A 14,108-nucleotide genomic window follows, 5' to 3' on the forward strand; every position below is an offset into this window, starting at 1 on the left:
TATTAGCAGCATTCGAAAACGAGAACAGGGCAAACCGGAAGTAAACAAGTTGGTTGGTTCACAGGTGACAGGTGAGAACCGAAAGTAAGCGTTTCGTTTCATTTTCCCCTGCAAGTAGGAATGTATTGAGAGAAAAGGTAAACATGTATGGAATTGTTTAAGTTATAATTAGCATCATTAACTTAGCACAATCTACCATAAACGCGAAACTTGATGCACGGTACGCACGGGGTCGCTACGTAGTACAGTGTAGATTACAGTAAGTTAGTCCAGGGACATTATTATACGTCCCTGGTTAGTCCAATCTGTACTACATAATGTACGTAATAACAAAAAATATCTTTAAAAAAGATAAACGGTATAGTTTTAATGCTGGTGGTTATAATGTAAAACTGATGGTGAAATAAATTAACGAACTAAAGCGTTTTAGCACGAATAACAAAATTATATCAGTTTGAAACATTTTTGGTAATAATAAGACTGCATTTGAATCAGGAATATGATTTTATTAATGTGTCATTTAAAAAGATAATCTACTTATTCAGCTTGCATTCATTCTTATCTTTGTTTCGTTTTTAACTGCATATCTGCATTTTGCATTGACCGCTACATTGACCAATCACATATACTTCATCTTGACCAGTAACGCCACCTGTCGCGTCATATTCGGGGCCAAAAGAAAATTATACGGCTATGCCGAAAAACAACACAACACAAACGTCAGTTTGCCAGCTAGCGCCCCGTGCGCTATGGTTTAATTAGTATGAATTTCTAAACATAACATATATAAATCAACATTAAATTGACAAAATTCTCTAAATCAACATTAAATTGACAATATTCTCCCCTCTACGTATATGTATATTGAACTATGTATATACTTTCCCGATCTTGCCAAAATGTGATATATATATACGTACAGTTGCATAAAATTTACCAAAGTTTCAACAAGCTAAAGCGTCCGACGCACTAGAAAGGCGGCTAGAAAATGACCCCGGTACCCCCGAACAGCATACACGTACCACACATGCTGCGTACAAGACCAATCTTTTGCTCGGAACACTGTTATCTCCGTACTGAACTGATTAGACAAATAATTCCCGCTATTCTCTGAACCGTGTGAATATATTGGTGTCGACGTCGACAGGTACAGTATCTTTCCGGATTTCCTCATACCTCTTCATTTCCAGCACTAACATTAGTACAAGTCATCAGGCCTATTTAAACAGTGATTGAATATATAGCAAATATTTTTTTTTTTATATTTCTTTTATTTTTTAAACATTTTGCATGATAAACATCAAACAGGTTACATTTCACAAGTACATTTATATAATTACTTGCTCACAAATTTTCTTCATTCTCTCATTTGAACAGTTTAACTGATCACACTAATACTTACGTTAGATCCAACCCACCTTACATTCACACTCGCATACAACATGAAGACATACAGAATCAGACAAAGCACAAAGAAACAGCAGAACAAAAATATAACACATATAAAAGAGCTATAGTAAAGAAAGAGACAGAAAAGAGGGGGGGGGGGGTTGATGGTGATGGAAAAGATAGAGAAGATAGGGAGATAGGGGGATATTAGGGTGAGAGGTGGTCAGACTTTTGGTTTATATATAAAAAATATTAAATTTAACGTTTTTGATCAGGCAAGTTCAACAAGTTTTAACCATTTTTTCCATTCATTATTTAAAACATTGAGGCACTGTTCACCTTTTCCCTGAGCAATATACTTTTGGACTTTGTAATAATCTTTTATCAAATTTACCAATGCCATAACATTTAATGATTTATGAGCGCACCTGGTTTGGTACAGGTATTGTTTAAAAATTAAAATAATTTCATTATCAACTTTATTATAAATGCCTTTATGTTCAAATAATCCAAAAATCATAGCTTGTTTATTAATTGCAAAAGGAATAGTAATGATCTCTAAAAGTGATTCAAAAGTGAACAAAAATTGTTGAACTTCATTACATTCCCATAAAATATGGGTGATTGTCTCCCTGTCACCATTACAGAATGTACAGTTAGGATTATTTGTTAGGCCAATCTTGTAAATAAAAGCATTAGTGGTTAATATGTGATGATTTATTCTAAACTGTAGCCATTGTAGTTTTGTATTTTTTGTTATTCTAAATGGGAGAGAGTATATCTTTTTCCATGCATCATTATTAAAATCAAATATATTTCCCCACTTATTTTGAGCTAAAACAATGTTTTCTTGTTTTATAAGTAGTTTGTAAAAATCTTGAGACCCCTTTTTCTGTTTAAAAATAATTTCTAAATCTAAAGGGATGATCGGGTATTGTGGGGTTCTATTTAGGATAGGATAGTTATTAAGGAACTCTTTTATGCTTCTAATTACTCCATGATATTGTAAGTAGTTAGCTATGTTCCCATATATATTGCAAAATTCTTCAAATGAAAAGAAAGAACCATCACTTTTATCCTTAATTAGGTCATTAATTATTATTATTCCTTTCTTAAACCAGTTTGGAAAAAAGATTACTTTTTTACCCACAATTATATTTTTATTATACCATAACGGTGATTTAAGAATAGAATAACCATCTTTCTTATATATTTCTTCTCTTACTCTAAGATTATTCCAGGCTTTAAAAACATCCACCCAAAAAACATTTTTACAACAAGTCAATATTTTGTCAAGATATTTCCTTCCAGAAACAGCCAAAAGGTTAAGGTTTATTCGGGTCTTAAGAATTTCTAACCATTTCCCTTTTGAATTGAAAATCCTTCTTATCCATCCTATCTTTAAAGACTCAATAAAAGCTATCAAATTAACCATTTTAAGGCCACCATCACTATAATTTTGAATAATTACATCCCTCTTTACTTTATCTGTTTTACTGTTCCATAGAAAATTAAACAGAAGTGAATTCAGTTCTTTTACAAACTTTCCATCTGGATTTGGTAGGGAAATAAACAAATGATTTAACTGTGATATTAATAGTGATTTAATTATTGTGATTCTTCCTATTGGAGTAAGTAACCTTTTACTCCAACTCTTAATTATTGATTTCATCTTAGTAAGTTTTTTATCAAAATTCATTCTAGGTATTTTATGTAAATCTACATGAAATTCAATCCCAAGAAGGGTAAATCTATCTACTCCCCATTTAAAATTCAACTCTGGTAGAAAAATGTCATTACTGTATTTTTTGCTGCCTATCCAAACAACTTGTGTTTTACCTGTATTGACTTTTAGACCTGAAATTTTTGCAAAAAAATCCAATTCCTCAATTGATTTCTTCATTGATTTCTCGGTTCCATCTAGTATTAGTGAAGTGTCATCTGCATATTGAGAGTTTAAAATAGGGCAGTTATTAACATTTATACCATTTATATCTTTGTTATTTCGGATTCGTATTGCCAGAATCTCTACACACATTATAAATAAATATGGGGCGATCGGGTCGCCTTGGCGACAGCCTCGCTTGATATTGAAGAAAGATGACAAATTACCTCCTTGATTAATGGCAGAATTACTGTTATAATGTAATATTTTAACCCATTTTCTTATATCATTACCAAAACCGAAATATTTCAAAACATTATCAATAAATTTCCAAGACACAGAATCAAAAGCCTTCTCAAAATCTATAAGCAAAAGCATACCAGGTATATTATTTTCTTCTGTATATTGCATGATGTCATAAATAAGTCTAGTATTTTCTCCAAGATAACGACCTGATAGAAAGCCAGTCTGATCCGAGTTAATTAGTTTATCTAAGACTGATTTAAATCTACTTGTAATTGATCCAGAGGCAATTTTATAAACAATATTTAGAAGGGATATCGGTCGCCAGTTTTTTATGAAATATTTAGATTTATTCTGTTTAGGAATACAAGTAATAATGCCCTGTCGTTGGGTAATGGATAATTGGCCATTTACAAAACCAAAATTTATAGACCGTACAATAAAATTACCTATCTTTTTCCAAAAACATTTAAAAAACTCTGAGGTAAAGCCATCAGACCCAGGACTCTTATTATTTTTCATATTTTTAAGAGTTACAGAAGCTTCTTTTAAAGATATCATACCCTCTAGACCCAAAGCTTCCTCTCTATCTAATTTAGGAACATCAAACTCATCAAGAAATTCATCAATATTTACTTCATTGGTGTTACTATCTATTCCATATAAATTTTCATAAAAAGTTTTTACCTCAGTCAAAATATCTTCCTGTTTTGTTATTATTTCCCCATTATTTTGCTGTAATTTTGGAATTATCTTCGATGTAAAGTTTCTATTTTCTAAATTACAAAAATAATTAGTGGGTTTTTCCCCTTCCTCAGTCCATTGAGCCTTAGCTCTCACTATACTGCCCTTAATTCTATGTGACCTTATATCTTCCAATTCTTTTTTTTTTAGATTTAAAACTTCAATGTCAACATTATTTTGACTTTCTAACAATTGCACTTCATGTAGGAGTTTTTTTTCTCTTAGTCGACTTTGTTTCTTTTTAAAAGATGAGTAGGAAATAGTTTTGCCTCTGATTTCCATTAAAAGAGTTTCTAGGAATAGCTGATCATTTATAAAAAATTGCAAACATGAATCAGGGATATCAGTTATCCTTTCAGGATTGTAAACTGGAAGACTATATTGCATTTTGATTTGTTCAATAGTGTCATTTATAATTTCAAGATAGTTTTGATCATGCAACAATGAATTATTGAATTTCCATAAGCCTTTACCTTTTTTAAATTCATTAAATTCTAAAGTTATTTATATTATCATTGATAAAATGTTGACTAAGAGCAAGATGTACAATGAAACTCATTGTATGTTTAGTGTATTGTATCCATCACTTTGCAATTATTTTTGCATCAGTTATTGTGTTCAGTAGAAATGATCATGAGGGTAAAAGAACTACATTGTAGAAGGATTTTTCTCAAACTTCATTTGTTGATTCACCTTTTTCCTTAGAGGATTATCTAGGTATTAATGTGTCCATTTGATTTTGAGTCTAATCCACAAAACAAAAAGATCTAATTCCGTCTCTCTTAGAATTGATATGTAGGTTTCTCATGTTATCAAAGTAGATCAGTAGAGAAAAGATCAGTCTTACTTTTACATGTAGAACAATAAAGATCATTCAATGGTAAGTTCCAAGATCCTTCTGGGACCTCTTTTTTTTTTTTTAATTACATGCTTGCCATGCCAATTTGTTTTATTGATTAGTAATTGCCATAAAATGAAAATAACCTTTATTTATCACCGTTTACATGGTTAACAAGTAACATAAGTTCTGTAGAGTTTTTATTACGATGCTGCTGAGGGAACAAATATTTTTGAATGTTGGAAGAAAACTCAATGGGGAAACAACGTACCAAGCAATCACAGCTACCAAGGCACCCAGTGATCATGCCATTATCATGCAGTATGTCAAAAATTTAGTAACATCATGCACTGTTTTATATAATTTACATCTTTAATTTAAAGTTATCTTTTTCAGATTTGCATTCCCCTGTTAACTGAAGAGTTGAAGCAATGTTGTGGGAGTGATGATGTAAGAGATGGGGGGTAAAGCCAGTAGTCTGATGTGGTGTGACCAGCCCTGCCAAAGGTTCCTCCTACATCTACAGCTACAAGTTACCTCCCCCTAGTTTTAACTGCAACTGGACTGACCTTCACTACGCAGCTAGTCATGGAAACATTTCAAGAATACAAGATCTCATAAACAAATCAGGTAAGTCTTGTTGTGTTATTTGAAATTCCACTTATTCTTCAGGTTCCTATACATATCTGCAAGCATATCATACCCCATACCTGACAATTCATACACCATACCTGTCAAGTCATACCCCATACCTGTCAAGTCATACACCATACCTGTCAAGTCATACACCTTACCTGTCAAGTCATTCACCATACCTGTCAAGTCATATCCCATACCTGTCAAGTCATACCCCATACCTGTCAAGTCATACCCCATACCTGTCAAGTCTTACACCATACCTGTCAAGTCATACCCCATACCTGTCAAGTCATACCCCATACCTGACAATTCATACACCATACCTGTCAAGTCATACCCCTTACCTGTCAAGTCATTCACCATACCTGTCAAGTCATATCCCATACCTGTCAAGTCATACCCCATACCTGTCAAGTCATACACCATGCCTGTCAAGTCATATCCCATACCTGTCAAGTCATACCCCATACCTGTCAAGTCATAAACCATACCTGTCAAGTCATACACCATACCTGTCAAGTCATATCCCATACTAGTCAATTCATACCCCATACCTGTCAAGTCATATCCCATACCTGTCAAGTCATACACCATACCTGTCAAGTCATACCCCATACTAGTCAATTCATACCCCATACTAGTCAATTCATACCCCATACCTGTCAAGTCATACCCCATATCTGTCAAGTCATACCCCATACCTGTCAAGTCATACCCCATACCTGTCAATTCATACACCATACCTGTCAAGTCATACCCCATACTAGTCAATTCATACCCCATACTAGTCAATTCATACCCCATACTAGTCAATTCATACCCCATACCTGTCAAGTCATATCCCATACCTGTCAAGTCATATCTCATACCTAACAATTTCATACTCCATACTAGTCAATTCATACCCCATACCTGTCAAGTCATATCCCATACTAGTCAATTCATACCCCATACCTGTCAAGTCATACCCCATACCTGTCAAGTCATACACCATACCTGTCAAGTCATACCCCATACTAGTCAATTCATACCCCATACTAGTCAATTCATACCCCATACCTGTCAAGTCATACCCCATACCTGTCAAGTCATACCCCATACCTGTCAAGTCATACCCCATACCTGTCAATTCATACATCATACCTGTCAAGTCATACCCCATACCTGTCAAGTCATACCCCATACCTGTCAAGTCATACCCCATACTAGTCAATTCATACCCCATACTAGTCAATTCATACCCCATACCTGTCAAGTCATACCCCATATCTGTCAAGTCATACCCCATACCTGTCAAGTCATACCCCATACCTGTCAATTCATACACCATACCTGTCAAGTCATACCCCATACTAGTCAATTCATACCCCATACTAGTCAATTCATACCCCATACTAGTCAATTCATACCCCATACCTGTCAAGTCATATCCCATACCTGTCAAGTCATATCTCATACCTAACAATTTCATACTCCATACTAGTCAATTCATACCCCATACCTGTCAAGTCATATCCCATACTAGTCAATTCATACCCCATACCTGTCAAGTCATACCCCATACCTGTCAAGTCATACACCATACCTGTCAAGTCATACCCCATACTAGTCAATTCATACCCCATACCAGTCAATTCATACCCCATACCTGTCAAGTCATACCCCATACCTGTCAAGTCATACCCCATACCTGTCAAGTCATACCCCATACCTGTCAATTCATACATCATACCTGTCAAGTCATACCCCATACCTGTCAAGTCATACCCCATACCTGTCAAGTCATACCCCATACTAGTCAATTCATACCCCATACCTGTCAAGTCATACACCATACCTGTCAAGTCATACCCCATACCTGACAATTCATACACCATACCTGTCAAGTCATACCCCATACTAGTCAATTCATACCCCATACTAGTCAATTCATACCCCATACTAGTCAATTCATACCCCATACTAGTCAATTCATACCCCATACCTGTCAAGTCATATCCCATACCTGTCAAGTCATATCTCATACCTAACAATTTCATACTCCATACATCTCAAGTCATACCCCATACCTGTCAAGTCATACACCATACCTGTCAAGTCATACACCATACCTGTCAAGTCATACCCCATACCTGTCAAGTCATACCCATACCTAACAATTTCATACTCCATACATCTCAAGTCATACTCCATACATCTCAAGTCATACCCCATACCTGTCAAGTCATACACCATACCTGTCAAGTCATACACCATACCTGTCAAGTCATATCCCATACTAGTCAATTCATACCCCATACCTGTCAAGTCATATCCATACCTGTCAAGTCATACACCATACCTGTCAAGTCATACCCCATACTAGTCAAGTCATACCCCATACTAGTCAATTCATACCCCATACCTGTCAAGTCATACACCATACCTGTCAAGTCATACCCCATACCTGTCAAGTCATAACCCATACCTGTCAAGTCATACCCCATACCTGTCAAGTCATATCTCATACCTGTCAAGTCATATCTCATGCCTGTCAAGTCATACCAATACCTGTCAAGTCATACATATACCCTAACCTGTCAAGTCATACCCCATACCTGTCAAGTCATACCCCATACCTGTCAAGTCATACCCCATACCTGTCAAGTCATACCTCATACCTGTCAAGTCATACCCCATACCTGTCAAGTCATACCCCATACCTGTCAAGTCATACCCCATACCTGTCAAGTCATACCTCATACCTGTCAAGTCATACCCCATACCTGTCAAGTCATACACCATACCTGACAAGTCATACCCCATACCTGTCAAGTCATATCTCATACCTGTCAAGTCATATCCCATACCTGTCAAGTCATATCCCATACCTGTCAAGTCATATCTCATAACTGTAAAATCATATTCCACACCTTTCCAGTCTCAAGCTTCTAGTTAATTTCAGAAGTTGTTGTAATTTTGTAATCACAATTACGCTGGTAACATTTTTTTCCCACAGATCAGATTTTTTTGAAAATAATTTCTATTATTACATCTATCTAATGTGATTGATCCTTAAAATTGAGTTAATTAAACCTGGGGTAAAAATATTGTGGGTGTGAAAAAAGTTATGTAACAAATCATAATTTTCCAGCTTTAAAAGACATTCCAAACAGGAGACTTCCAGTTACAACCTCTTGTTATCATCAAAAATAAAATCCATGATCTCCTGTAAAACTTATATATAATTAATAATTATTTACGAATTGATCATCAATATGGAAACAAATTGTTCAGGCCTTAAATTATTACAGATACAACACAATCATTTTCAATTTTTAAAGTAGAATGAAAATATTTGGGGAACTAAGTCAAATCCTGGTATTTTGTGTTTCTTTGTGATATAATACATGTAGCCTTGATTTGATATTATTGATAAAAAGATATCTGTGTGTAACAGAGCTCATGCTTAATTAGATCTAAATCATTGATTCAGTTATTGATCAAATCTGGGTGTATTTTACCACTAGTATTTTACCAGGGTTACATGTGTTATATTATAATGTAGATATTGGTATTGGTCTTTGAATACTCTGCCTTTTCTGATTAGGAACTAGAAGTCTGAACCATCAGGACTACTATGGTAAGACTCCATTGTATTGGGCAGCCTATAAGGGATACATGTCCTGTGTGGAAGAACTCCTTAAATATGGAGCATTAGTGAACATTCACTGTCGGCATGGAGGGACACCTTTACATGCTGTGGTCGGACTCTACCCTGAATGTGCCTTACTACTTATACAAGTAAGGTTCAAGGTCACTTTGTAAGCTTAGCCGACTTCAAAGTTGTAGTGTTACTTAGTTATATGAGTAATTAAAGGCTGAGTTCAAGGTCACCTTCCTAGTTTTGTGTATAAGGCTGAGTTCAAGGTCATGTTAATTGTTATATATGAAACCCAAAATTCAGGTCACCTTTAATAATTTTGTCAGCAGGGTTGACTACAAGTTCATGCTTTTAGTTATGCAAGCAAGTCTGAATTCAAGATAACATATTTTATTACAAGCACAAGTTATGCTAAGTTCAAGATTACCTTTAAGTCATGCAAGACCAAGTTCAAGGTCAACTTGGCAGTATAATTGTTGCATTAGAAACTTTAAAAAGATATTAGTTTAGCACAAATAAAAATCTTAAGACAGCTACATGTAAGTTTCTAATAGCTTTCTTAATAGTGTTTACATTACAGCATATGAACAAGAATTCCTTGACATGTAAAAGCCATTTTTCATTGATGCATGTACTATTGTGCATAGCCTTTATTATGTACAAAACTTCAAGTTCTCTAACAGCTAGTTTCCCAATACAGCATGGTGCTAATGTAAACCAGGTGGACAATTGGGGTGTGACACCAATGTACCTTGCAGCATCCAGTGGTCAACTGGAGGTCATCAGGTACCTGTTGGCAGCTGGGGCTAAACCTTCATTCAAAAACAGGGTAAGACTCAACATGTTATATATAATGTTCATACTATCAACCACTAATTTCATTATTGATCTCATAAAGTGTCCTAACTTAACTCAAATTACTTCATCAAATACGTGTAAAACATTGTTTTGTTATTTGAATGATTAGTTAACAAACATTAAAGGTAAATATAGATTCAGTTGGTAAGTTTGTGACTCAATGTGAGTTGAAGAAAATTTACAGATTTGGTTGAAGCAATTTATAAATTAGTTTAACTCTAAAACCAAAAGCAGTATTTGTTATGTGATCTACAAGATATACAATGATTAAAGGTAGAATAAATGAGAAAATAAAATGGATTCATTTTTGTGTGTCTGTAGAAAGACTGTATCTGTCAGAGACTTGTTACATGACACCAGTTCTCTAGATTGACCAATTTTCGTTTGTAGAAGACTGTATCTGTCAGAGACTTGTTACACCACATCAGTTCTCTAGATTGATCAATTTTCGTTTGTAGAAGACTGGTGATATTCCAAAACAACTGGGTGTTCATAAGCAGTTCTGTGATTGGCTAGTGAAGTTATCAAAGAACCCACCGTCCCTTCAGCAGTTGTGTCGGACCAAGGTCAGAGAGAGGCTTGGCGAGCCATTGATGCTCAAGATGGACACAATGAACATGCCAACTAAAATAAAGGCTTACATTTCACTGGAGGAGTTCAGCTGGTCTCCATAATCTTTATACGCATATTTATTTTGATAATCTTAATTAAGAGGAGATTGATTTTAATTATATCAATTGCCAGATAATCATACTGTAACTGCTAGGTTTTTTATTTTATCTATACGAATACTATACATGGAATCTTCCGTCGCAGTGTCACTTTACCCCCAATTAGCCCTATTGACATGAGAAGTCCAACTAAAGTTAAAGGCTAAAATAAAGTGTATAATCAGATATTTTTTGCTTGGATGGTAGTAGTGATTACAAATGTAGTTTGTACCTATAACTATACTTTGGTAAACACCATCCATCTGTTATAATTACTACACTGTTGTATGTTGATAATGACCTTTATTGTGACCTGTTCTGTCTGTCATTACATTTCCAGTATTATATTTGTCAACATTTATTATCCTCAAATGTGATATCTTGTTGTCACTGATGTATTGAATTGCTTCTTTGTAAAGTAAATGTATGTTTTGGTATATTTAGTGAATATATCTACTGGTATGTTCAATATGGTCCTTAAGTACATGTAAATCTGTGTTCAGATATCATCCATAAGTACATGTAAATCTGTGTTCGGATATCGTCCATAAGTACATGTAAATCTGTGTTCGGATATCGTCCATAAGTACATGTAAATCTGTGTTCGGATATCGTCCATAAGTACATGTAAATCTGTGTTCGGATATCGTCCATAAGTACATGTAAATCTGTGTTCGGATATCGTCCATAAGTACATGTAAATCTGTGTTCGGATATCGTCCATAAGTACATGTAAATCTGTGTTCGGATATCGTCCATAAGTACATGTAAATCTGTGTTCGGATATCGTCCATAAGTACATGTAAATCTGTGTTCGGATATCGTCCATAATTACATGTAAATCTGTGTTCGGATATCATCCTTAAGTACATGTAAATCTGTGTTCGGATATCATCCATAAGTACATGTAAATCTGTGTTCGGATATCGTCCATAAGTACATGTAAATCTTATAGGTAAGTACATGTAAATCTGTGTTCGGATATCGTCCATAAGTACATGTAAATCTTATAGGTAAGTACATGTAAATCTGTGTTCAGATATCATCCATAAGTACATGTAAATCTGTGTTCGGATATCGTCCATAATTACATGTAAATCTGTGTTCGGATATCATCCTTAAGTACATGTAAATCTGTGTTCGGATATCGTCCATAATTACATGTAAATCTGTGTTCGGATATCGTCCATAAGTACATGTAAATCTGTGTTCGGATATCGTCCATAAGTACATACATGTAAATCTGTGTTCGGATATCGTCCATAAGTACATGTAAATCTGTGTTCGGATATCGTCCATAATTACATGTAAATCTGTGTTCGGATATCATCCTTAAGTACATGTAAATCTGTGTTCGGATATCGTCCATAAGTACATGTAAATCTGTGTTCTGATATCATCCATAAGTACATGTAAATCTGTGTTCGGATATCGTCCATAAGTACATGTAAATCTGTGTTCGGATATCGTCCATAAGTACATGTAAATCTGTGTTCGGATATCGTCCATAAGTACATGTAAATCTGTGTTCGAATATCGTCCATAAGTACATGTAAATCTGTGTTCAGATATCATCCATAAGTACATGTAAATCTGTGTTCGGATATCGTCCATAAGTACATGTAAATCTGTCTTCTGATATCTTTCTTGTAAAGGTAACATCTTAGCTTTAAGGTACATATTTCGAAAATGAACTTCAACCTTTTTATCATAATTTAAAGTTATCATAAGTACAAAAAAATAGATATGAAATGTTCTGAGATGAAGGCCTTTTCAAGTTTGTTAAATAATGTTAGTGTTAACAATGTCTCTGATAACTGGTATTTTATACCAGAATGATAACATACAATAGGTCCACATACTTATAATGTAAACTAGTACACCAAACTAAATACATGTTGCCAGTACTGAAGTTCTTGTATTTACAAACAATGTTAGATAGCAATGTGTCTGTGTAATTGTCATAAGTATGTGTGATATATATAGTCTATTTTAAAATTTTATTTTAAGTATCCACCAAAATTATGTGAATGTGAATGCCCGGTATGCTTAATAATTATACCATTGTGATTGTTATATGTAATTGGAAACGATAGTAACATTGATCATGACACTATTGTAGATCTAAATAATATCTGGGTGTTGCAATAGCTCAGTCTGTTAAGAGTGCCGGCCAAGTAACATCAGGTAAAAATATGAGGTGCATGGTTCAATGCTCTCTAAATGTGTCGGTTTTAGTTTCTCAGGAAGCTAATAAATGTGTTGGTTTTAGTTTCTCAGGAAGCTAATAAATGTGTTGGTTTTAGTTTCTCAGGAAGCTAATAAATGTGTTGGTTTTAGTTTCTCAGGAAGCTAATAAATGTGTTGGTTTTAGTTTCTCAGGAAGCTAATAAATACGCCTTTTTGTGCTGTCGTGGTTCTGTTCTTGGGTTAGACAATTTACTGTACATTGGTCTGGCTGTTCAAGGGACGATAAACCTATCAATTAAACAGAGAATATTGAGTGGTATTAATGTATTTCTTCATGAAGCAAATGTACATGTTTTTTGTGATATGCTCAATGCTCTTATCTGCCAGAGTAGAGGTTAATGTAAGCGTACCTTGAGGTAAAACAAAACATACCTAACAGCCTATATGGCCTAGATGTGTTTTTGTTTGATATATGGATATATCATAACAATTCAGCATTTAGCTTCAGATATTTCATAAAATCATTTTACATGAGGCACACAGCATTTCAATTTAATTCATTTCATGTAAGGCATAAAGTGTTTCACATCAATTATGCTTTTTAGATTTAAGCACCACAATATTGACCATTAAACAAAATGTCATTTTTTCTGATTGGTGAGGGAGATGAACATGCAAGGGAAATTATTTGTTTTCTAAAATATTTGAAAAACATTAAAACATTCCGCTGAATAAAGCATGTACTTTTTTCCATAGAATTGTTCAATTGCATTCAATATGCAGTGTTGCAATTACTCGATTTCAATTTAATGAAAGCTCATGAAAACATTCGGAAGATTGGATTTTCCCATTGTTCACTTTGGTATAGTGCAATTTTCTTCAAAACTTCTTGTCATATTTGTGACTTGTGTGTCTTGGCTATTTGTGCTTGTAAGTTATGTTTTGGATAACCTTAGAATGTTTTGAAAT

General features: G+C 34.4%; 1 protein-coding gene across 1 annotated transcript; it reads left to right on the top strand.

Annotated features, from left to right (window-relative positions):
- Window positions 1–34: 34 nt before the first annotated feature.
- Window positions 35–13,443, top strand: LOC117331488 (ankyrin repeat, PH and SEC7 domain containing protein secG-like). Its single transcript, XM_033890223.1, has 5 exons — window positions 35–137; window positions 5,496–5,729; window positions 9,328–9,521; window positions 10,082–10,210; window positions 10,698–13,443. The coding sequence occupies exons 3-5, from the start codon at window positions 9,399–9,401 to the stop codon at window positions 10,911–10,913; spliced, it is 468 nt and encodes a 155-aa protein (XP_033746114.1). The 5' UTR covers window positions 35–137; window positions 5,496–5,729; window positions 9,328–9,398; the 3' UTR covers window positions 10,914–13,443.
- Window positions 13,444–14,108: the final 665 nt, after the last annotated feature.

The sequence above is a fragment of the Pecten maximus genome, chromosome 7 (assembly GCF_902652985.1).
Source record: "Pecten maximus chromosome 7, xPecMax1.1, whole genome shotgun sequence".
Taxonomy (NCBI): domain Eukaryota; kingdom Metazoa; phylum Mollusca; class Bivalvia; order Pectinida; family Pectinidae; genus Pecten; species Pecten maximus.

Excerpts from the sequence above, each read along its gene's own strand:
- LOC117331488 (XM_033890223.1), top strand. The coding sequence starts at position 9,399 with ATGTCCTGTGTGGAAGAACTCCTTAAATATGGAGCATTAGTGAACATT. Across the intron at positions 9,522-10,081 it reads GTGCCTTACTACTTATACAA|CATGGTGCTAATGTAAACCA; the intron begins GTAAGGTTCAAG and ends TTCCCAATACAG. Across the intron at positions 10,211-10,697 it reads AACCTTCATTCAAAAACAGG|AAGACTGGTGATATTCCAAA; the intron begins GTAAGACTCAAC and ends TTTCGTTTGTAG.